The sequence below is a fragment of the Etheostoma cragini genome, chromosome 14 (assembly GCF_013103735.1).
Source record: "Etheostoma cragini isolate CJK2018 chromosome 14, CSU_Ecrag_1.0, whole genome shotgun sequence".
Taxonomy (NCBI): Eukaryota; Metazoa; Chordata; class Actinopteri; order Perciformes; family Percidae; genus Etheostoma; species Etheostoma cragini.
Genome location: NC_048420.1, coordinates 16,513,174 through 16,536,247, shown reverse-complemented (window position 1 = coordinate 16,536,247; position 23,074 = coordinate 16,513,174). Strand labels below are relative to the sequence as shown.

Below are 23,074 nucleotides of genomic sequence, written 5' to 3'. Positions count from 1 at the left end.
ATGTAACAATAGCTGTCCGGTCAAAAATGACCTCAAATGCTGTTCTAAATCTCCATGTGTTTCATTTGCAGTAAATGTGGGATGGCTAGCAGTACTACTGCTGTTTGGCAAACAAGTGTTCACAGTGGCAGTATTGTGCTCCTGATAGAGCACAGTAATTTGAAGCAACGTGCAAAATCCATAATAACGATTTGATAGCAGTTAGTCAATTTGAACAAAGCCTTAGTAAGTCAAATTTCTGGCCTAGGCAACCACAAGTATTTTTTATTTGTCCAGCGAGAATAACTTTTTTTTTTTTGTACAGTTGTCAGACCTTCACACAATTAAATCATTATCACTTAGATTAGGGGTCTTCAGCGTGTTTTAAGCCAAGGACCCCTTAACTGAAAGAGAGACGGTGCAGAGAACCCTACTACATCACACACATTTTACAAAATTGTATAAAAATTAAGATGCGTATTAAACTGGGCCCACAATAACATGTAGGGTGGCCGAAAGCCTGTCTACATACTATTTTTGCATAAAATACTACGCCAATAAAATAATAATTGCTAGTATGCCTTAATGAATCATGTTTTAATGTTAAGTACATGTGTCAAAGTGAATCCTTAGGATGAACTGTATCTGTGGGTGTCTATCTAAATGACTACCTTACCCATAGGCCAGTATGCAAACAGACTGATTTATATTTGCTAATATCATGTTGGATTCATGTCAACACATTTTAATTTTCTTGGAAACGTAACAATAATTTGGTGGCCCCCCAGCAGTGACTCCGAGGACCCCTGTTGAAGATCTCTGATTCAGATCACTTTGAGGTAAAAGCTGACCTAAACTTGACTTTAAATAAAACAAAACCAAAGTTGAGAGTCATCTCTTTTTCACATTGAAAATATAAAACTGTCTTGTTATGAAATATATAAAGTATTTATTTGTTATTGTTTCGCAAAAGTGGTAAAACTCTACACTTGACTCGTGTCAAAGTCATCTAAAATCTCTCAGTGATGTAACGTGTAAGTGGTAACTTCAAAATCCTCTCGCTTGGATTTTCCTTTCTTTTCCGGTTTGGTGTATGAGAGCCACGTCTACGATTTTTTTTCATAATTGCTCTGTCTGTCTTTGACAAGAGGATATTAACAATGAACCAGGCTGAGAAACATAACAAATGTGCGCAGAATGCTCCAGATGTGAGAGGCTTCATAAATTGAGAGAGGAGCAGAAAAACAGGAGGAAACCTAACGGGGATGGAGACAGTGGGGCAGGCCATAGGGCTGTGCCTGCAGCATGGCCCCACTGAGACCTTAAGACACTATAAAAACATTTCTAGAGACACTCAGTAACACTGCTGGGAGCAAATCCATCTTAACAAGCTTAAAACCAAGACTGAAAAATGATAGGTTATCATTTTTCTGCACAGAAAAGAGTTTTTTTCCCCACCCACACATTTCAGAGCAAAACCTCAAACCCATCTAGAGATGCACAGAAAGAGAGAAGGAGCCCAGAGCTACACGAGATAGAGATTTAATACAGATACCGAAAAGGGTCAACAACAGTAATGGCGTGATGAGAGAGTGACATGAGTTGTGTGTGTGTGTGTGTGTGTGGGGGGTGGGGGGGCAAAACCAGAGATGGATACGGAGAGAGTTCATGGTTTATAGGGGCAGAACAAAAGAAGTGTGGATGTGAAAATGAGTTAAAAAAATGTCTAAGAGACATGGACAGGAAACTAAAGCATGAGCTGGAACTAGAAAGATGACCGTGGCAGTGAGTGAAGGGACAGGACTTTTTTCGGGAAGAGGAGACCACACCCCGACCACCGCCAATGGCAGGGGACCAAAATGTGCCCTGATTGGCCCAGAGTCTCAGACTTACTCAGTATAACTAAGGTGTTTCCTTCCCATAAGCCCAGTCTGACCCTACTGTTATCTAAAGCTTTCACAGGCACTAAAGCAGGACTCAGACCAAAGAGGAAATTTCAAACATGTTGCTACAATTAAACAGCAGTTAATCCGAGCGTGCAGTGCATCATCGCTGAATAAAAATGATGTGAGGGAGGTTAAAAAGTCACTTATTGGTTGGCCTATGGTTTTTTCCCTGCTCATGAACAGCTGCTTTGATACTTATAAGACACCAGGTTCCCATTCCAGGGCAGAATGGAAGCTTATAAATGCTACAAATAGCCACAATAACATTAGGTAACCTCCCAGAGGCCCTGTAAAGCAGATACTCCTGGCTCTTCCGAGTAGTAACATACGCTAGCAGGCAGACAGGGACTGGTCTTCATGTGTCCTGCTGATAGTGAGGTATGACTCAGTCAGAGATGCAGAGAGAAACCAGCTGGGCATGCCAAACTTGCTCTGAATTGTGGATTTTTTTCTTGATGCATCTCATGACCGCCTACCAGTTTTTAGTCACACACAATGTTGGCTCAGCTCTCTCTCAGTTACACAATGACGACCAATACATTGATAAATGTCTTTTTTCTTAGTTTGATTTAATATATATTTTAGGATGCCGAATGTTGGCCGGGGGACGACAGCTAGAAATTAGCTGCAGGGGCTAAAGCTGCTCCTTTTACTGTGCAGTTAATTAAAGGGAACTGTCCACAACATCATATACTAAACTAAATATAGCTCCAGTTTGTGCCTCTGTATTGCAATTACATTAGGGTCATACGCATCTTGTATTTTTTTAAACTTTTTTTTGGGGGGGGTGACATGCAGCAAAGGGCTGCAGGATGGATTGGAACCCAGGCTGCTGCCAAGGACTCATGCTACAGGGTGCACACTCTACCGGAAGAGTTAGAGGTTGACCTGATACTGTCATCTCTGAACAAACCTCGTAGCCATGCTAGTATGTATCTGTGTAAGGCTTTATTTAGGCACAGGGGTGCTTTGAGCTAAATGCTAACATCAGTGCAGAAACATTCTCACAATGCTGTAATAATTCATCCTCAAGGGGGGTAGAAATGTGTGCCAAATTTCTTGGCAAGCGATTCTATTTTGGTCGAGAAAACTACAAATTCAAACTCATGGAAGAGAAAAAGTCAGAGGGTTGTCAAAGTCTGTATGGATTCATCCTCTGGTGACCATGAATGTGGTGCCAATCATTCCAGTAGATTTTGAGTTATTTCACAGAATAAGTGGATATTTTGACATGCTAGTAGTGCGAGATGGAATGTCAGAAGATTGTAGGATTCATCTATCCAATAGTTTTTGAGATATTTCAGTCCAAATCAAACTGGTGGACCGACCAAAGATTCTCTATTACTGAAGATAGGGTATTACAAGCTGCCTCAATGGTACAAAATGGTACACAATTCCTGTCTCCTAAATGGGCGTGGCCTTCTTTGAAACTGTAGTGAACGTTGTTTCGATGAATGAAAAGTTATATTCACTAAATGTATTTACATTTTCTTTTGCTAACATTAGATATTTCCACAGCTAAAAGCCACATTCAACATTGCGAAAATGGGGTTTGTTACAGCGTTTGGCGAAACATTAGTTGACGTTAGCTCACCTGTGTTGCCAAATCTCCCGATAGATGTTTATGTATGATTATAATGCAATGGTAACAAATGAGAAACCCAAACTGAGGCTAGATTTAAATACACACTAGTATGCAACATCTTGCCTTGAAGCATGCCTATTTTCTTTGATCATGTTCTCAATATTCAGAGATTTGTATTCATGCTGTCTTTGCTACCTTGTAATGCGTCTGATGTATGAACATTGTGTATAGGTTTTTCTTCTTTTTGGAATGTAAACACATTGCCTTCAGGATTTTCTTGTTTTCTGTGCTCCATGTTTGTTGGTTAAATCCTGACTGCCCTTAACATTTACTGCAGCGTTAAAGGTTTCACACTTGTTGTTCACGTATACTCAAGCTGGTACGCCAAGCAAGTGAGTAAATAAAAAGAATTGACGAGCTATACTCAGTGAAGCCTCTTATCGGGTCAGGCGGTTAAGGGGCCTGTCTGCCGGCCCTAATTTATGGCCATCCCTTTGAAATCATTGTGGAGTTGCAAGGCAGTGGCACCAGTGTTTGGTGCTACAGCTGTTTTTACTGTCACGGCCGTAAAGCTCCCCTGGGAAGGGAGAGGCAAGAGAAGGAGAGACAAGAACAATGGCTTGTCATGCAACTTGCAGATGAGCAAAGTATCATAGCTGGAGAAAATAGGAGGTGTGTGTTGGGGGGGGGGGGTGGGTTTGTGTTTAGTCTTCATGCCGAAAGGCAACCTTAACGGTAATGCTAAACATAGGCCTTACCAGTTGGTTTAAAAATCTCTCCATTGTAGCTGGTCTTTGGTCACCTTGGCCTCTATTCTCCTGTCACATTAGTGTGTGCAAGTCATTATCTGAGCTGTAGCTCCTTCTGTGGAGATCTTTTTTCAGTGTAATCAAAAGTAGAAATGGGCTGAGGTTCCTAACAAGCTTTTTAGCACTAACAAGTTCCATGAGGTAGATAATTAAACATTTATTCAAAAGTATCTGGGAACCAGACTCCAGCACACAGTGCTGCTATGAGCTATACATGTCAAAGCTTGAATGCAACATTCTCACAATGGCAATGTTAACATAATATTTAGCAGGCATGTAAACCATGTTCAACATCCTAATTTATCATGTTAGCATACTATTAACATTTAGTAATTAAACAACTAAGTGCAGCTGGGGCTGATGGGAATGTCATTAGTTTTGCAGGTCTAACATTTAGTTTGGTCTAATAACAAAGAATTAGACAAGTTCAACAGTTCAACCTGATGATGGTGCTAAATTAATAAAAGGTTAAGGGATCAGTTATTATAGTTCGTCCTTAGGATATGAATGTCAAAATTAAATTGAATGGCAATTCCAATAGTGCAACCATGCAAGCCATACTGTGCGAGCCATAGCTGAAAATAATAAGAAAGACGTTCTGGATTTCCAAAAATATCTTTTATTTCACATGAAATTTTCACATTTAGCATATTTATCAAACAGGTCTTTTTATATAATATTCTATATATAAATATATACATATTATACATTTTTCCTACTTACACATGTACAAAAGAATTAGGTAATAAGAATTCAGATTTAAAAAAAAGACTGACTTCAATGGTAGTCATACACTGTTGTGCTTTGTTGATCAAGCCAGCCTGTCAGGTGAAGATGTGCTTGGCAACTCGGGGTGATGCTGTGTCTAGTCTGTTGTCAACTATAACATTTTCAAATCATCCAAAACTGTGATCATTATTCTGAAAGTGTAAATAATTTCACTTTGTGTTTAGAAGTATATGCTGGGGTTGAAATCATGAAGGAAAGCAACATGATACACAAGGTTGTTCCTGTAGTAATGAAAGATACCAGCACTTCACGTCAGACAGTTTTACCAATACAGCGGCAAGATCCAACAAACAGAGAAGTCCAGCCTCTCTGCGATACACACAACATCTCAGTGTTTGCTTTTGGCAGAAAAAACATTTTGTCTTATCGCTCTTTTCAATCAATCGCTCCCTTGTCTTACTCTCGCTACAACTCACACATTGTTCCTTTCACACAAGCACTAACTACCAGGAGAGGGAGAGAGAAAAAAGCTCTCCCCATTGCCAACAGTAAACATTTCATTTAGTGAGCACATGGTATATACAGTAACACATCTCAGCTGCAAATGTTATAAATTATCTTCACAGAATGTACACATAACAGTTTAATGTGGTGTGTTTTCATGTCTTACGATTTCTGTGTGTGTGTGTGTGTGTGTGTGTGACTGTGTGTGTGTGTGTGAGAGTGTGTTGTGGAGTGTATGTTGGTGTATCTGTACTGTGCAGTATTAGTGCTACAGTATATAAGCACATGGTCGAGTTTGCAAAGGAATGGTAGTCATGAGAAGAGCCCCCATGTCTGCCAATGCTACATTTAGAGAAAGTACTCACTAGTGACATCAGCCACTCAATACCATTACGATAACAATACAACAAATAGTACACAATACTCAAGGGTGGAATAGTGTACAAGTTGGAGAGATGACTGATCTTTGGCTCAAAAGGTAAGGTATTTTTCCATTGAATGTGGATTCATCCCATTTAAATTTATGTAATTCTTAGTTGGTGTCTTTGCTCTTGATTGTTCTTCGGCTGCTTTAGGTTCCTCTTCAACTTCTTCATATTGTCTCCTATAGGGTTGTCATCCAAAAGAGGTTCATGTTTTCTTTGTTTTTGGTCAAAGCCCCGAAAAAAAATACAAATCAAGGAGAACTTTTTCTTTCCATGAAAAAAAAATAAAAAAAGTCACCTTTTGGAATTTAAGACTAAGCACACACACTTTGTCTCAAATGCTCAGGAGTTACTCAGCACGTGTAGTGCAAGAGAGTCCATCTGTACTTTACAAGCTTCAAAAGTCTCTCCCTGTGGCCAGCACTGGGCACCGATAACTGTCTTTTTGAGTCAGTGGTTTCATCCCCACGGACTGTCTTCATTGTAGTCCCTGAAAAAAAAAGTCTGCCAACAGCAGTCCTTTCAAGTTACTCTCAGTGCAACAATAGCAGTAATGATGGGACTAGCAATAAGAGGATTGAGGGGGATGTCACTTCAGAGTTTGACCGTACACTCTTCTGGACGTCTGGCAGGATTACCACTGGGTCATCTGCTTGAAGATGGGAGATAATGATAAGGAGACATATTAGCACCACATTTTACACCCCAAAGTGTAAATCGGAATGTGCCTAGATTGTTTTATGGTCAAGTATAATTAGAAAGGACTCATGGTTGGTCAACATACCTGCAAGCAGTCTGTTGGACGGGTTGTGAACCCCACCCCCAGCTCCAACTTCAGCCCCACCTGTGCCTCCTTTAGCCACTCGGGCTTCTTGAGAGCCTGAAGGAAAATAAGAATGCCTTTAACTACTCTGCTTGGGTAAAGCCTTACAACTATCACAACTGCTCTCCTTACAGCTAGAAAAAAAAGGTTTAAACTCACCATCAGCAGCCACAACGTCCACCCTGAGCCTGAGGCACTCCTGTCCATGGTGGTGCAAAGGTTTGGCTGCAGGGAAGAACCCACACAGGCGTTAACATCCAAACTAATGCACTTATACTCTGCCGGACCCTTAATTCACCTTCATGCATGCGCCCACACACAAACACTTGGCAACAGATAGGAGCATGGACAAAGCTTAAGAAGCCATCTGTGACCAGGCGAAGTGTATCTTGTCCTGCACTTCATCTAATTACAGCCACGGTCAGTGTGACAACACTGCTTGCTCTTTGTGGTTACATTCTAGCAGGGTAAGTGTTGAATAAACCTGGCAAACTAAGCCAACACCCCAGTTAAATGTTCATGTTAGGCTTAGGTCCAGCATATCACAGTTAGTTAAAAAAACACATAGCAAAAGTGCAGAACTTTCCCCTTAATTCCCTCAGTCGGTAAGTCTAACTCCAGACTGAAATATCTCAATTCTTAGATTTCTGTGATATGGTTTCTATATGATGAATCCTAAGTTTTGGATGGGTTGCCATCAAATTTGGTCCACACATTTAATCCCCCTTCAAGATGAATTGAAATAGTTTTGGCCATTTTGACACTTACAGATATAATAGTAGCTTTCTCCTTGGCGAAACTCTTTTCCCAGAGTAAACGGAGTAAAACGCTGGAACTTCTCCGAGAACTTCTCAGGGGCGTGAGGAGCAAAAGGATGGCCACACTCCCAGCGCATCTGGTCGTATGATTGGGGCTTGCATGATTCATAGTCCTCATGCTCCACCATGTACAGCACGTATCGCTCAGCATCCAGCAATGGCACCTCACCCTGAGGGTAATGGGGGCAAACAATGTCCAGGTAGTCATTGAGCTTCACCTCCACGGTGTAGTCGTCCAAGAGAAACCTACAGAGAGGGGGCAGAAGGGGACGGTTATGCAAGTGGTAGGAGACTGATAACCGTGGTTATAGCATCAGAGCAGTAATAAATATAAGCCTCAAAACCTGTGATTATATATTGATCGGCTACATGCCAGCGTACAACAGGGAAATCTGAAGAAAGACGGCTGGGAATGAGCAATAGAAAGCAGGAGGAAGAGAGTTTGTGAATGAGGGTACATGTGTGTGTGTTGGAGTGGAACGAAGAGGGGAAAATGCAATAGGGGAAAGAATGATCTGCAGACAACGTGCATAAATATGGATGAACGTGAGGTGTAGCTGTTGCTGCTTGCTGCCGTGTTGAGGGTTAGGAACAAGTGCACATTGATCCCACGTCCCACCGGAGTCGAATGATGTTTACAGAGAAATATTAGCAGTCAGTTAGCCCATCAAGACAGGAGTTGAGTATCGACATGTGCAGAGCTACAGACCAACACCCACAGATAAAGAGGCAGAATGCATGATTACAGATTCACTTTAACTAGAACAGACACACACCAGAGCACACTACAGAGTAAAAGTCACATGTTTTAAGCCATTCATTAGGGTCAGAGAGACAGGCGGACACATTCAAAATGAGTCTGGTGACGGCCTGCAACCGTCTCCCACCACACTCCCTCTCATTACAAATAGAGAGACACAGTCAGACTGTCTGTCTCCCCTCCATCTCGCCCGTCTCTCCTCCACCCTCTTTATGATGGTCTTCAGTCAACTCTCCCCTTGGACGCGGGTCAAAGAGCAGTCACAGACATATTTTATCAGCATGCTTCAAATGTCCCCACAAACACTATTTAGTTATTATAGAAAGACTTACTCTGAGGCAGTTTAAATTAGCTTTATCTTAGCTGTCCATGGTTCCTTCCTCTTTCTGGATTTTCTTTCAGAAATATTATGAGTTTATCTCCAGGGAATTGTCACTAAAGGTATTTCAGCTTTGTTCCCTTCCCCCTGACTGAGTGACTGCTCCAGGGGCAGCTCACAGCTAATGCTCTCTTCTCAGCCAGAGCCATCTATCACCAACCTGGATCAGTAGCTGGCCGCTAGCAGCACACACAAACTCACACACTTCCCAGTAATTCCCATCTCTCAACAACCTAAAGCAGTAGCTACCTACCATTTGCACCCTCCCCCCAAAGCGATGCCTATCAGTTTACCATCTCCTACTGTTCTGGATCACCAGGGGTTCTCCGGGAATGGATGAAATTGGACAGCCTTTAATATTTTCACAACACACAAGAAGAATGTGTGTCTAATATAGGGTTCTGTTGCTTTTGCAATGAATACATGAATAGTTCATCAGGTCTTCAACAACCCCAAAAATTAAATAAATAAATATGCGAGCAGCCAGTGTGAGTCACGGACTGCTATTTAATCAAATCTACAGATCCCAAAGAGTTATGAGTTCCCAAAAGCCTGCAGAGTGCCAATCGGACACCTAAAACGGAAATAAAACCTCACCACAGGAGTAGAGGTTTTTTCTAGTTTTCTCATAAAACCCCCTGATTGTAACAAGCAGCATTTGGGGAGTTTGCGTTTGTGTCACAAGGTCCATATGTGTGACTATAGATCAAAGTGCACAGGCCCCCGTCGCTGGTTAGCTGCTGTTGTTTTTGGCCAGGGGTCTCCTTGGTACCCCCTGGTAAAAAGGACAGACGCTGTGGCTCCAAACACCGGGCCCTGACTCCTGCTCCCCCGTCCCCTTTAGCCCTCTCCGCCTGACTGCATTCCCTCAATACTGATGACCAGATTAACCGGCAACGCCATCACAACAGCAACACGGGCCCGTTAGAAAACAACCACCTTTTCAGTATACTGATGAAACTTCCATCTAACTGGGCTAATAATAGTGTGCCCAAGCCAACTTTTGGGGGGTGGGGTGCGGGGCAATAATTATCATTTTGCCATGTTCCAGACAGCTTAGTCATTATCTGCAGTTTGCCTGCCACGCTCTGTTTACCAGATTGGCACTAAAGTGTTTTTTCCCCCAGCCACTTTCAATTCCAGTCGAATCGATAACACTATTGAACAAACACTGTTGTCTGCTTTTGCCTGACAGAGTTATCACCTCCCTGCAAACACTGAAAACACACACAAACAAACTCCCTATACCATTCTCTCCCTCCAAGGCCAGGTTACAAACTGGTTGTGGTATGCTCTCAATGTGTTCATCAAAGAGGGGGTCAATGGGGGGTGCAATTAAAACACAAAAAAGGGTATTACAGTTGCCCTGGAGGGGGTAATTATGCCCTCCTTTTTCCCACTTCCCAGTCCCTTTTGGGGGGAGGCAGAGGGCATGAATAGATGTGGGCTGGGGGGTGGGGGTGGGGTCAAAGGGCTTGAGTTAGAATTGGCTTTTGAAGTTTCTCTCAGTAAAAGTATCTATGCAAGTGCTACAGTTGCTTTATCAATGTCACTGTTTTGGAGTGTCTCTATTCACAACATGGCTGTGCTGATGGAATCCATCACTTAGCAGAGAGAACAGTGGCTGAATACACACCCGGGGAGGCTGGCTAGCCCCTTTTATTAAATGGCAAATAGTTTTGATTATCCTGCTGCCTTTTGTTCCCCTCTAACGCCCATGCATTGAAACGTTCCACATCATCTGCTTAATTAACTGATCGGAGTAATGCACTTCAAAGAGAGCTTATGCCTCTGTGTGAAAAGATTAAGCTAACAAAGTCAAATCATGCCACCTTCTCTAAAGCAAACAAAATCATCTGTCCCATTATTTTCACCACCCGACCATGTCCCTGTCTCTGCCAACAGGACGTCTGATTTATCCCCATTGTTTATCCCAGGATGCTCTCTTTAAATGACAGCAACGCTTGAAATTCCAGCAGAAGTAACAGCATGGAGGAGTTGTATTCTTTACTTAAGGAAGATTTGTTGAGGTATGGCAGATATGAAGCAGGGATTATGTGCTTGTGTGTGTCTGTCTCAGCCGGAGACGTTTAAATGTGTGACTGTTTGCGTTGGAGTATGTGCGTGTTGTATTCTGTAGAGCTCTGAAGAATCTGGGAGTGTGTTTCAGTCATGATAAGGTGGATAATAAATGTCAGTAATGTGTGTGTGTGTGAACGCACAGTCTGGTGAAAAAAAGGCTACAGGCTTTTCCCGGCCGCTCTTCCTCCCGTCCTAAGAAGGAATTCCTGATTTATTGGAGGACTTCAGGAGCAAGAGACTAATCTCTCTTTTTTAATCTCTCTGGCCAGCATTTTGCTTTCTTCTCCACCTCTACCCCCCTCCTTTCATCCATCCATCACCCTCTCATCTCTGCACTCTATCGCCCTGTGGAATGCTGGACCTCTGATGCGAAGAGGCCGCAATGTGGATCAAAGGTCGGACAATCGCCAAGTCAGCACCAGAGAATTTTATACATGAACAGTCAGCAAGAAGGGGCCTTGTGCATTTCAAATTCTATAGACAGGTGCTATGACGGAAACCACACTCTTTAAAGATCTCTTCAGAACTATTTTAAGGTCCATAAAAGGCCATTGTAGGACGAACCGCATAAATCCACCACGACATCTAAAAACAGGAGCTCTAGTCTACTTAACCTGTGCCGTCAACCAAACCATATAAACATGATTTTCCTTCTGGATTTTACACACACCATTAATGCGAAGTAAAAGGTGACTGGCCTGCGTCACAGATGACTGAACCGGAATGTGGGGACCGCCTAATCGGCTCGTCCAAGCCTGGATTATTGGGTGGAGCAGAGGCTCAGCTCTGGTCCATTCATCAGCACCAGACCCTGCTTAATACAGGGGCTTAAAGTGGACAGGGAGGCCCAGAGCAGGGGCAGAGGGGCTGGGGACAGAGTAAGGGTGAAATAGGCAGGGTGGAGTATTTCTACCATCCCTATTGTTCTCACACAGAGAAGGGGTATTACTTCTTTACACTGGAGTTTTTTGGAGTTTAAAAAGAGACATGAATGTGTATGTAAAAGTGTGTCCATGGTTGCAGAGAGAAAAGTGAAAGGTGCTAACAGAGTAACACAAGGGAGCCATTTCTTTCAATGAAATATCTGTGAAAGCTACGTTACTCCAGGAGGGAGGTGGCACATCAGATGGAGGTGAAGCCTTTCAGAGGTGCATCATGAGTTTGGTTAAGCCAGACCATTTGATGTTATTGCGCAAACTCTTTTTGTTTCATCCGTCTATCTATTCATCCATCAATGTCACCCGTCCCCTCCCACTCTCTGTCCGTCTTTCATCACTCAATAAGCAAACCAGATCCTCATGTCAACTCTGTCCCTCCCCCAGCCCAGACTTGCAAAACCAATCACAAAACTGTTTCTGGTGGTATTCCAAATATGCAACTTTCTGACCCACCATTCGGCAGAGCACAATGTAGCGTGGGTATGCTGGGGTTGTCATAGAAACAAATATGGTCCAACTCATTTTGCACCTCCTTTTTTACATAATATTGCAGCTTTCATTCTTTGCACCATTTGACTTTTTGTCATCCATCTCAATCAGATTCCTCCAGTCTGTCATTCAACCTTTGTCTGTCTGGATCATTGGTCATTCTGCCAGAGTTCCTGACTGAACTTACATAGCTCCGTCCGCCACCCAGCAAAGTGACAAAGCTTTGAGTCCAGCAGAGGAATAAATTGGCTGATTCCACTGCTTTAAGAAGGCTTAGATGAATACATATGCTCTTTCCAACTGCCTCACGCTGTCCCCTGAGCCATTTGTATCTTAAAACGAAGGGCCAGAACAAAAATGTCACCACTGACATCACATTTCTCAGGAGGCAAATATCTGTACAAGAAAATCGATTTTGCTGGATTGATTTCCACAAGGCGAATCTTTCATGCTCATGTTTCTTTTATCTGCAAACACAGTCTATGCTTGCGGCTTAATGAATTCCATGGGGAAACTATGTGAGTACAGGCCACAGTTAATAAACAACTTTTTTTTTCTTTTTTTAAACTGTAGTAGTAGTAGTAGTTGTTGTTCTTGTTTACAGATATCCAATAGTAATAATGGCAATAACACAACTGACCTCTAGGGGGTAACAGTATTTGCTGTGGGGATGTGTTTACACACTAGCTTAGACATCTAACAAACAGGAGAAAAAAGGAAAGAGAAAAAAAACAAAAGTTAAACAATGACCCTTATTTACACAACAAAAAAACACAATGGTTCATTTTCAGAGATAATATCTGACTAATGCTTCCTCATTCAAACAAATACACGGTTGAATGTAACCAAGATTTGACAAACAAGTTTAGAAGGACACACTATCTCTGCCTCACATACCATGAGAATGATAGTGCTGGCTCCACTTATTAATTATAAATCTGTGTACTAACGGAGTTTGTCTTCCTCTTTGATTTTTGTGTGGGGTTATAGAGTTGTGAAGCCGCACAGAAAGGAGGAGCAACGTGAAAAGGAGAGAGGAAGTCTGCTGCGAAGATAAGGTAGAGACACAAGGATGGGCAGGAGGGGAGAAAAACACTGGCGGGGGTGACACTGATCAGAGGACAACTCCAAATAGAGACACAGAGATTTGACAGCAGCGCAGGCAGGGGGGCGGATCCCAAATCCTCCTCAAAGCCCGACAGTTGAGCACATCGCTCATAAAATCGATCACAATTAAAAATTCATAAACAAATAATATACCTATTCTCATAGTTTGAACAACCCCCCCCCCCCCCCCCCCCCCCCCCCCGCCCTCATACAAGCCTGGGAAATTCAATCAACTCCAGAGTCCAGACTTTTACAGTCTTGCGTGTGTTGGTGTGAGAACTGTATTGTTTGTTGTGCAGACAGGATACGCTGTTTTCCCGGGAAAAGAAGTAGCCAGGAGGTGCAGCATTTCACCAGGAAATACACACAGACGGCGTGCAGACTTTGGTAATGCCGACAGTTGAGTTAAAACATTTGACCTGATTCTTTATCTAGTGCGGTCAATAAAACAAGCCCTCTTGCCTTTGACACTGACAAAAGTGGGAATATCAAACAATCAGTTTTCGGAACCGTTGTCAATTTGGTCACTAAAAGGTCTTCTTACAGACGATTACAGACTGTATAAAATAGGAAACTTCAACACGTCAATGAACATTTAACCTGTATAAGAGGCGATTACAATCCTTTTGACAATCGCAGAGTTTTTCCCCACCAGATTGATGTCACCAGACAGATTACAAAAACAGATTAAGGGTGGTGGGAGGGGACAGGCGATGCAAGAAAATGATGGAGATAGATTTAGAACTATAATGAAGTATAGAGGTGCTGGTGGAGGGGGTTAGAGCATAGGCTGGATTAGGAAGGGAAATGGGAAACATGCCGTTTTGAAACAGGAAAGTAGCTTCGGTTTAGATTATTGGAAAGCGCAGCAATCTCATATCTATTGTGGCCACATAATCACACCCACTGACTACCTAATCTTATTCATCTCTCAAACATATGCACGCTCACGTGCACGGAAGGCAAGCAGACATTTTAACCCACTTCTACATGTATACCTTTGTTATTTTGTCCTGTCCATGGCTTCCAATGCTTCAGAAAGACTCTCAAGAAGAGGGGAGAAGCGCACACAGACAAGAGGAAAACAGGTTTGCTGGGAAGACTAGAGTGGCTTTTCATGGGGAGGTAGAATAAGGAAGCTTTAAGAAAAAGCTGAGGGAGGGAGAGAAAAAAAAGTGTGAAGGAAAGGGCAAAGTGCCTTGTGACGGATCGCCATGGCTGCCAAGAACGATACAAAAATTCCACACCTCTTAGCATGCTTCCCTCCTTCCCCCTGCTCCGTGAGCCAGAGTTGGAGGTAAGGAAATAATAGACTGAAAAGGGACAGCTTGTAACGTTTAGATAAAAGCTGGTGAAGGAGTAAAGGGGACCGAAAAGACAGGAGGGGGAAGAATGAGAGTTTCCCAGAAGCAGAGCCATGGTCGTGTGAAGAGGGGCTGGCCTGAGTGGCAGCCTGTATTCAGGGACCACCGTTGTGACAGAATGACTGACAGATTGATAGAGGCTGTGCCACTTCATCACATAGCGAACTCTGACCCCCAATCGGTCACACCAGTTACTATTCTCTTTCTGTGGCTCACCATGAAGACTATTCCCCAATTTGTATGGGAAGCATCACAAAACACCCATATTGACTGGATAAATACCAAAAACATGCCTTAAATACCTCCCTCATTTGAGTCAACACAACACAAAAGCATATTCAATTGAATGAAATTAAACCACTGCACCAGCAAACGTAAGCTGAAACGATCTGGAAGCGTATTTTGAGGTTTTAACAAAATAAAAAAGCTCATTAAAAAGGCATAGCAAAAACCAAGACTTCAGTTTCAACAGATTAGGTTAAAAATGGGTTACCTAAAATTGAAAAGGTAATGATGTTAAAGTAAACATAGGCTCAAAGTTCTGTCGTGAGAGAGTCATTAAATGGTTAACAGATTCGCAAAACTGGAGACCATAGAACAGAAGCTGAAAAGGAAACTTGGCCAAGAAAAGGGGGAGGGAGGTGCTGGAGAGAGGGGGAGACAGGTACAAAGCAGAGGTGGTCTACTCATGCTCTGTCCGCAGGGAAAAGGGGAAAAGGGGAGGAAGAAGCAGTGAATGAGAAGATTATTGCCTCACATCAGAGCAGTCCAGAGGGCTCCTGGGATGATGTTAACATCACTCACAACTCTGTGGCACATACATGTGTGAGTGACTGGGGTTAATGTGTAATAGAGTGTGTGAGTCACTTGAATCTGGTGATGTTGTGAGTGCTTGCACACATATGCAAGCTTTTGCACAGACACTCCCTTCACAAGACACGTACACACACTGGCATGCAAGGACCCGAAGTGACTGGGCATACTGGTGAGCCTCGTTCTGGGACTCAAACAGGTGCTGTTATTACGCCGTGTACGCGTACACACGTACACACACACACACGATCAATCCAAGATAAATTTGATTAACGCCAGCTTTCTGACCAACGGGATGAAACAACAAACTGAGGGAAAACACATGTCACAAGAGAAAAGATGGACGCCAACACGCTGGATCAAGTAACAGGTCAGAGGGCAAAGCAGATTACCGGGAATGATGAAAAGTACCAAATGAAAACATCTCAGAAACTCTGCTTTTTCTGCGAATACAGGATTAAAAGTAGCCAAATGGAGAGATTTAGCACAGTCATCTGGAAAAAAATAGCAAGTGCAAAAGGGCGGATTACCAGTTACAGGAATGATCATTGTCGTTCCACGGCTGGAACACAACAAAACGCCTTTCCATCTGGGACTTTTCTTATTTTCAGTTTTTGTCGCTGTAATTGTGACCTTTCTGGCTTTGACCACGGGGCTACAGTGGTTGCATTTAAGCTTTTGGGATAATATTTGAATATGTGAGTGTTTCCCAACCAAGACAAAGCATTGGTTTGTACAGCAGAGAGAGTGTGAGCTCAACACTGATTGATTTAGATGGCGTCAGTTGGTGTGATTGAGTGTGATTGAGTTGTCTGCCAAGAGTTTAGTTTGTGCTTGCCCGTCAGATTGAACAGGAATGGGTGTGTTGGTGTGTAGGTGCATATAGAAGTTCATTTGTGGTGTATAAACCTAACCCCCCGGTGCCCCTGAGCCATTTCACCCCAGCCATCATCCAACATAATTCTAATTGACCCCCACTTATTCCGAATGGCCCCTCACCCCAACAATTTCAGCTCCAATTTCTCCTCCCTGAGCAATCCATCTCTCTCCCACAGCGTGACCTACTGGGGAGGCCTCAAGTTACCTCCTCTGTCTCTGTCATACACCATTATTTCTCGTCTCACCACCTGAAATATGAACACCCCTATGTCTCCCTGACAGCCACGCAAACCCCCATGTGATATCTCTTGATTTAGGATCTGCTGCAAACTCCCACTCCACACAAAGGTTAGGACTCTGTCAGATGGGGAGGATATTGCAACTGATATTTCAACACATTGTGCTGTGAGTCAGACCTGTAAAACCAACACAAAAATATATATAAATCTTGACAGGGAAACATCCTCCCCTATAAGGTTTCAGGCCTTTGAATGGAGACGCAACAGAACCAATATAACACAAATTCACTGACTTTAACAGTGCAATTAAACTGAGTGCTGCATTGCTAAATTATTGTTGCACTCCTGCAATAAATAAACGAAGAAGACAATGCAGAAAAGATAAATATGTGTGCATAAAGAGTCCAAATAAGAAGCATCTCAGTAGTATCCAAAGGTCATACTCAATCATTTTCAAAAATGTAGAAGAAGAAAATAATTCTTGCAGTTCTCTGACCATGAAACATTGACCTTTAAAAGGAGCTATCTCCTGAAAAGTATGTGCTTTTAGCTCACTGTCAGCTCACAAAGATAAATAGATGACATTGCCTGCTGTAACTAAACCCGCTGCATACACAGATATTGTGAAACATTGTGATCAAATCTGAACAGGTTCGACAAAGTATTACAGGTAAACAGACAGATAATAACAGGTTCGAGCCCCGAAATGGAGGGAGGGAAGGAGGGAGGGAGGAAGGAAGAGAGAGACTCCCAACTGTCTTGTATTATCATGACAACAGCGGCCAGTTGCTTCCATCACAAATTCATCACAACAAGCCCGCTGAATATGCATGAGTTGCAAGTATTCAAACGCATGGGAGTTTGGATCATAATGATTTAATCTGCACTGAGAATTAGGTTGAAACTTCTTGTTTATTTAAGTAGCCAAACTATTTAGTTTTTTGCATTGATAAATAAAGAAGTGAGTAGAAGGGTGTGTTCAAGAGCACTAAATTAACACGGGAAAACACGAATTAATTGAGATTCTTACTTTGGGTTCGTGCTGTTCCAGTAGACGCTGTGTCGCTCCGCTGAAGCCAACCAGGCGCAGACGCTCACAACGAAGCCCACAATCCAAACCAAATCCATGGTGGAGAGGAGTGGAGGCGTGCAGAGAGGAAACAACTCACGTAAGTTGAGAAAAAAAAACACCAAAAAGTTCACCGAGAAGAACTCGTCCGCGTAACTGGAGATTGCACGCTTAAAAACACTTTACGCATGCAGTAGGTAACAAGAAAAAAGCAAATAGATTAGTACATGAATAAAAACCGTAGAGATGTAAGGGTAACTCGACAAATCCGTAGTGAATGAAAGCTCAAAATGCGTGGTGGCTAGTTTTGTGAAACGCACACAGCCGCAAGCCCCGCCTCTTCTATCGGAGGGGACCAATCGAAGGGCTGTCCGAGAGACGCGAGCTCCGCAGGTTTCTCTCTATAATATATGTATGTTGTGTTGTACACATTATTATAAGCCCAGCATGTACAATATGTTGAAATTGCCTAACGTTTAGAAAGATTTGTCTGGATTCTTCTGGACAGTTGAATGTGTGCTTACAGTTACTGTATCATGCTTCATGATGTTTTTTAACATGATAAAATGTCACTGAGCAGATTTGATAGTTTACCTACAATTCTTTAGTACAATATACTTTTAAGGAATCGTTAAGGATTATACCAGCTCTAGAAAGGTAATCAGATCATGCTCTGCTGCTCATAAATTTATTAGCTCATGAATTTATGAACCCATGCTAAAGTTGACTAAAAAGAGGAATAAAATATCCTCTTTTTAGAAATGAATTTGAATGCCTTCATTGAGAAGATTAGGAAAAAGGCTTTTAAAGGCCAGCTATTTCATGGATCCAGGAAGGATACTATGCATCCTGATAAAGTTGCCTTGGACTTTGGAATTGATATAGCCCCCCCGTCGTCACATACACTTCATCATACCTAGAGATTGGCATGGATACTTTCCATAAAATCATCTCTCAATGCAAATCAGACCAGCTATTAGGTTAACTTAAATAAAACCATGCCACTCTCCAGGTATGGTGAAGTGTATGTGATGATGTGGGGCTATTTTAATTCCAAAGTCCAAGGGAAATTTATCAGGATGCATGGTATCCTGATCCATGAAATAACTGGCCTTTAAAAATAAAAATCTGTCTGTCTCTATGGGAATTTAACACAGGGGGGTGTATACTTATGCCCCCTCTATTTTAAGGAAGGACATTTATTTATTCATGATACATTATTCATTCACAAAGAAAAATGTTTTCTTAAGTCATTTAGTCATTAAGTCAATCAAGTCATTAGGATCAATTTCCCAAAGAAGATTTTTTTTTATTTTTCCTTTTAGTCAACTTTAGCAAGGGTTTATAAACTTATGAGCACCACTGTATAAACCAAAATGAGTCATTGCCTTTATTATGTTGCATGTAAACAAGTGTTCACTCATTGTTAATGTTATTGGCATATGAAGTGGCATATGAAGTAAACAATTTTATTGCATGAACTATAAATTCTGTCCTACATGAGACACAAAAACATGAACACTTGAAATTACAAAACGCCACAAAAAAACAGCCCAAAAACTGACAGTAGACTTATTTAAGCAACATTGAATTAAATGATTTTGTTGTATTTGTTGCAATGCTATTGCACATCCTTGTACAGTTGTTCCAGTTATTGATTCCAATGTCAAAAGCATTTAGAGTTTTTTTCTCCTGAGCTCTTATCCATCACTGAAGTACACCACCCTTGCTGGAGTACTGTATCTGGTGTGTTTGAACAGTTATTTATGTTTTATCTATCTTATCTGCAGGTTTCTATCACTCTTTTTCACTATGTGTTCATTTGTAGTGTCAGCATGGAAGTAAAATCCCACATAACTTTGAATATGATGGCATTTTGAGCCTTTGAAATCATTTTATAAAATGTCAAATGTACAGAGTCAAGACTGTACCTTCAACTGGAAGTATTTAACCTCCATCCTGTTAGCTACATTGCAAATCCCGATTCTCATTTTCTGTTCTATTGACAAGGATAATCTGGACTGCAAAATGCTTGTTCAGCCTAGTGAGCCATATTGCCAGAGGGGGGTTTCAAGCCTGCTTCTGCTTGACATGGCACTTTATTCGCTATGCCAGCTTTGCAGCACAACAGCTCAAAAGGTATCAAAAAAAAGAAAAGAAAAGTAAGTACAAAAGGGGAAACCATTCTGGATACTGTAATACATACAGCCACATAGTTTGGAGAATTTACTCCATTTTACAACAAAGATAATATTTAGGGATGTGGTCAGATAAACTATGCAGGGATTTGGTCCATGTTTAAGAAAGCAGTGAAGTAATGCAAAGAGTGTGGGATACACGCCTGATGTAACCAAAATGTGACACCTAATCTGAAAAGGTATCCCATTGCATAGAAAAAAGAATGAATCAGATCAGATATTCATACAATATATGAGGCCCTGTGCAGCCCCGAGATGCAACCTTTAAGATTTGATGTTTTTGCTTTAGCTGATCTCATCAAGACTGGGCTGGCCACTGGAGACAGTACATGAGATGTTAGAAGGTTGCGGCTGTCACAGAATGCCCAACACTTTCACAAGATGATGATTAAACTGTCAGGTAGACTGCTGATTGCAAATCAACAGTTTATCCGACAGTTTAAGTGTCACAGTGCAATTACATCCCACTCATCTGGTGCTCCAACCAGGTTAAGCAACTACTAATATCTTTCTTACATCTCCTGTCCGACTCTGTTCTGTGTTGTCTTCCTTGTCTTTGAATAATCACCTCTATGAGACACCCACCCAATTTCATCAAGCATTTTACATAATGCCTTTATTTTCAGTATTTACATACTGAAAAAAACAAGTGGAGGTCTTGCTGTATGTTACAGGCAATGTATTCCAGGTTCACTGGTTCTGAGAATTCAAAGTTCAGGCAAAATTTCAGTCCAAACTGACAAACCATTTCAGATCCAACAGTACAAATGCAGAAAGGCACATATATATATATGGTAATTGTGTGCTATTCATTGTCAAGCAGGTCGTCCTTAATAATATGTTTGGTATTCATGGAGAGCACTCATCCCAGTGGATCAATTTTTTAGAGTCCAATTGTTTTTTCCGGCTCGGTGGGAAGATAAAAGGGTTAGAGAGACTGCCAACATAATTGTCATTTGCATTGCAATCGAAAATTGTTGTGGAAAAGCTTTCGCCACGCCACAGATATTTATGTCAAAACTCTATCGGGATCCAAATGAGTAGACCTTTAATTCCAAACCTGAAATACTGAATGAGTAAATAGAAAGATGAAGTGGAACAAAAGGCTGCAGCTCAGCCCTGATATATGTATTTGCTACAGCAGACAGACACACACAAACACACATGCATGGATCTCTGCATGCTTGCACGTTCACACAGACACAAACGCAGTCGCGCATACACACATAAACACACCCCTATCCACCTCAAATCCTGACAGAATTTGCACTGAGCCTGTTCTGCGGTGTTGAAAATAAGATATAGGAAAATGATAGGGAAAACTTTTTCATGTAGGCATGGGAACTTGACTATCCATAATTTGTTTTGTCAACCATTTCAACCAGAGTAATTAGATGATGTCATAGAGTTGCACTTTCTGTGATCCTGAAAAGAGGAATCAAAACACAATAAGTTTTTTCACTCCAAAATCTCTGAAAATAATGAATGAATTAAGAATATGTGCCTCTGTATGGCGTGGGAAAGTTCTTATAACCCGCAGTACGATTGAAATAGTTTTAATATGTTGTCAAACAGTAATGTGCAGTGATTTGCCTTTTTGTCTTATTGCCACTTTCTTTCTTCTTCGTCTACAGCATGGCCATTAAAGGAGAGAAAAGTGTTTGGTGGTGCCTTCACTGTGAATAAGAATGTTAGCTTTAATGAGAGACTATCATCATCTTCCCATCCCCAAACAACACTCCACAATGTATCAAAATAAGAGAACTGTGTTGTCGTGAACTGTGCGACAGCCCAGCAGTGCTCGGTCCAGTCAGCGTGTGTCGAATTGGCCTCCATTGGTTTGAGTCCTGCATTGTTAGTCAATGCAGCTCCTCTGCAGGAGTTGTTCCTAAACCTATGAGCCCTTTCTTTGCAAACAATGGAAGTAAAGTGTTTCTTGTCATTAGCATTGCACCGGTCTACCTCCCCTTATGAAATAGAGATGCAGTGAAGGTAGCTTAACCATCCTACCAATTGTTTGCTTGTAAGAATAAGTTTGTTCATTGTCTTGTTTTTGTCTGTTATGGCACAATTGTGGATTTTCTTTTGACTTTCCCAAGGCAAAAGAAGCAAAGTTAATGATTAGGTGGACCAATTTTAAAGCAAAACAAAGGTAATAAGTAACCCTAGAGTTAAAGCAAAGAGATAAAGTGGTAAGTGCCAGTTCTTAATTAGCTGTAGTTAATTTTCAGAGGGGTAAACAAAGAGGTGGTTGATTATGCGTAGCCGTATCCAATGATCAGTGTGTCAGCTGAGAGATTGGAGTTCAGGGAAGACTATCCATCTGACTTTGTAGCGAGTGGCCTTGCTGGCAGACGGGCAGTCGCTGTGCATTTAGGAAGGCCCGCACACACACACACTTAGACGCACCCACACACACAGACGCACAAAAATGTACGCCTGCTTACACACCGTACAAGCCAAACTGAGAGACAAAGAGCAGCTGAGAAGGAGGCGGATGAGGAGGAGGAGGATTGAGGAGAAATGCAAACACAATGTTAGATAACAAGAGTGTAAGACTAAGAATGAAAGAAAAAGTAAGAAGGCGGTTGAGATGAGGAGAGTGACGAGCTTAAAAAAGATGCACTTAAGGACAATATGCAAAGCAAAAAGATGCAGGAGGAATAGATCAGGGGGGGGGAGGGCGGGGGGATATACCATGAAGCAACAATAAATATGATATCACCTACAAATGATGCAGGGAAACCTTTGTGCCAGGAACATGTTACCTTTACTGACCTGTAATTATGGCTCCCTCCCTCGGGCAAATTAAAACTTTAGAGGTGCAATGCATCATTTCCCTCAGACTGTCAAAAACGAGTAAGTGGTGTCTGAAATATTGCAGGTGACTCACAGACAAACAAATGAACAATGCGGTGCCTTCTGTTGGGAAATGCAGTCATTTGGAAAAGCTGGATAGCAGCACCAAATGGAGGCCTCATCCATCCTGTTCATCATCCATCCAGTCATTCAGCTTCGAGCAGTGCAAAAACATCAACAATTCTACATGTGAGACAGAATTCTACAGAAAGTGTAATAATGAGGAGGAGATGAGGAGGAAGGTTTGAAATAAAGGTGAAAAGAGATTAAGTGTGTAAAC

At 41.9% G+C, this 23,074-nt stretch overlaps 1 protein-coding gene and 1 long non-coding RNA gene across 3 annotated transcripts; one reads left to right on the top strand and one right to left on the bottom strand.

Moving 5' to 3' along the window:
• The first annotated feature begins 412 nt into the window (after nt 1-412).
• LOC117956933 lies at nt 413-21,652 on the top strand. Its single transcript, XR_004659403.1, has 3 exons — nt 413-665; nt 13,304-13,306; nt 21,641-21,652. It is a non-coding gene; the product is annotated as an uncharacterized LOC117956933 (long non-coding RNA).
• efna1a (ephrin-A1a) lies at nt 4,991-18,027 on the bottom strand. Of its 2 annotated transcripts, none has more exons than XM_034892320.1 (5): nt 17,699-18,027; nt 7,569-7,864; nt 6,960-7,025; nt 6,762-6,857; nt 4,991-6,629 (listed from the first exon to the last, which is right to left on the bottom strand). In XM_034892320.1, exons 1-5 carry the CDS (start codon nt 17,794-17,796, stop codon nt 6,511-6,513), a joined length of 675 nt encoding a protein of 224 aa, XP_034748211.1. In that variant the 5' UTR covers nt 17,797-18,027; the 3' UTR covers nt 4,991-6,510. The 2 variants fall into 2 exon arrangements, with proteins under 2 accessions (XP_034748211.1, XP_034748212.1); XM_034892321.1 differs by having other exon boundaries at nt 4,991-6,626.
• Nucleotides 21,653-23,074: the final 1,422 nt, after the last annotated feature.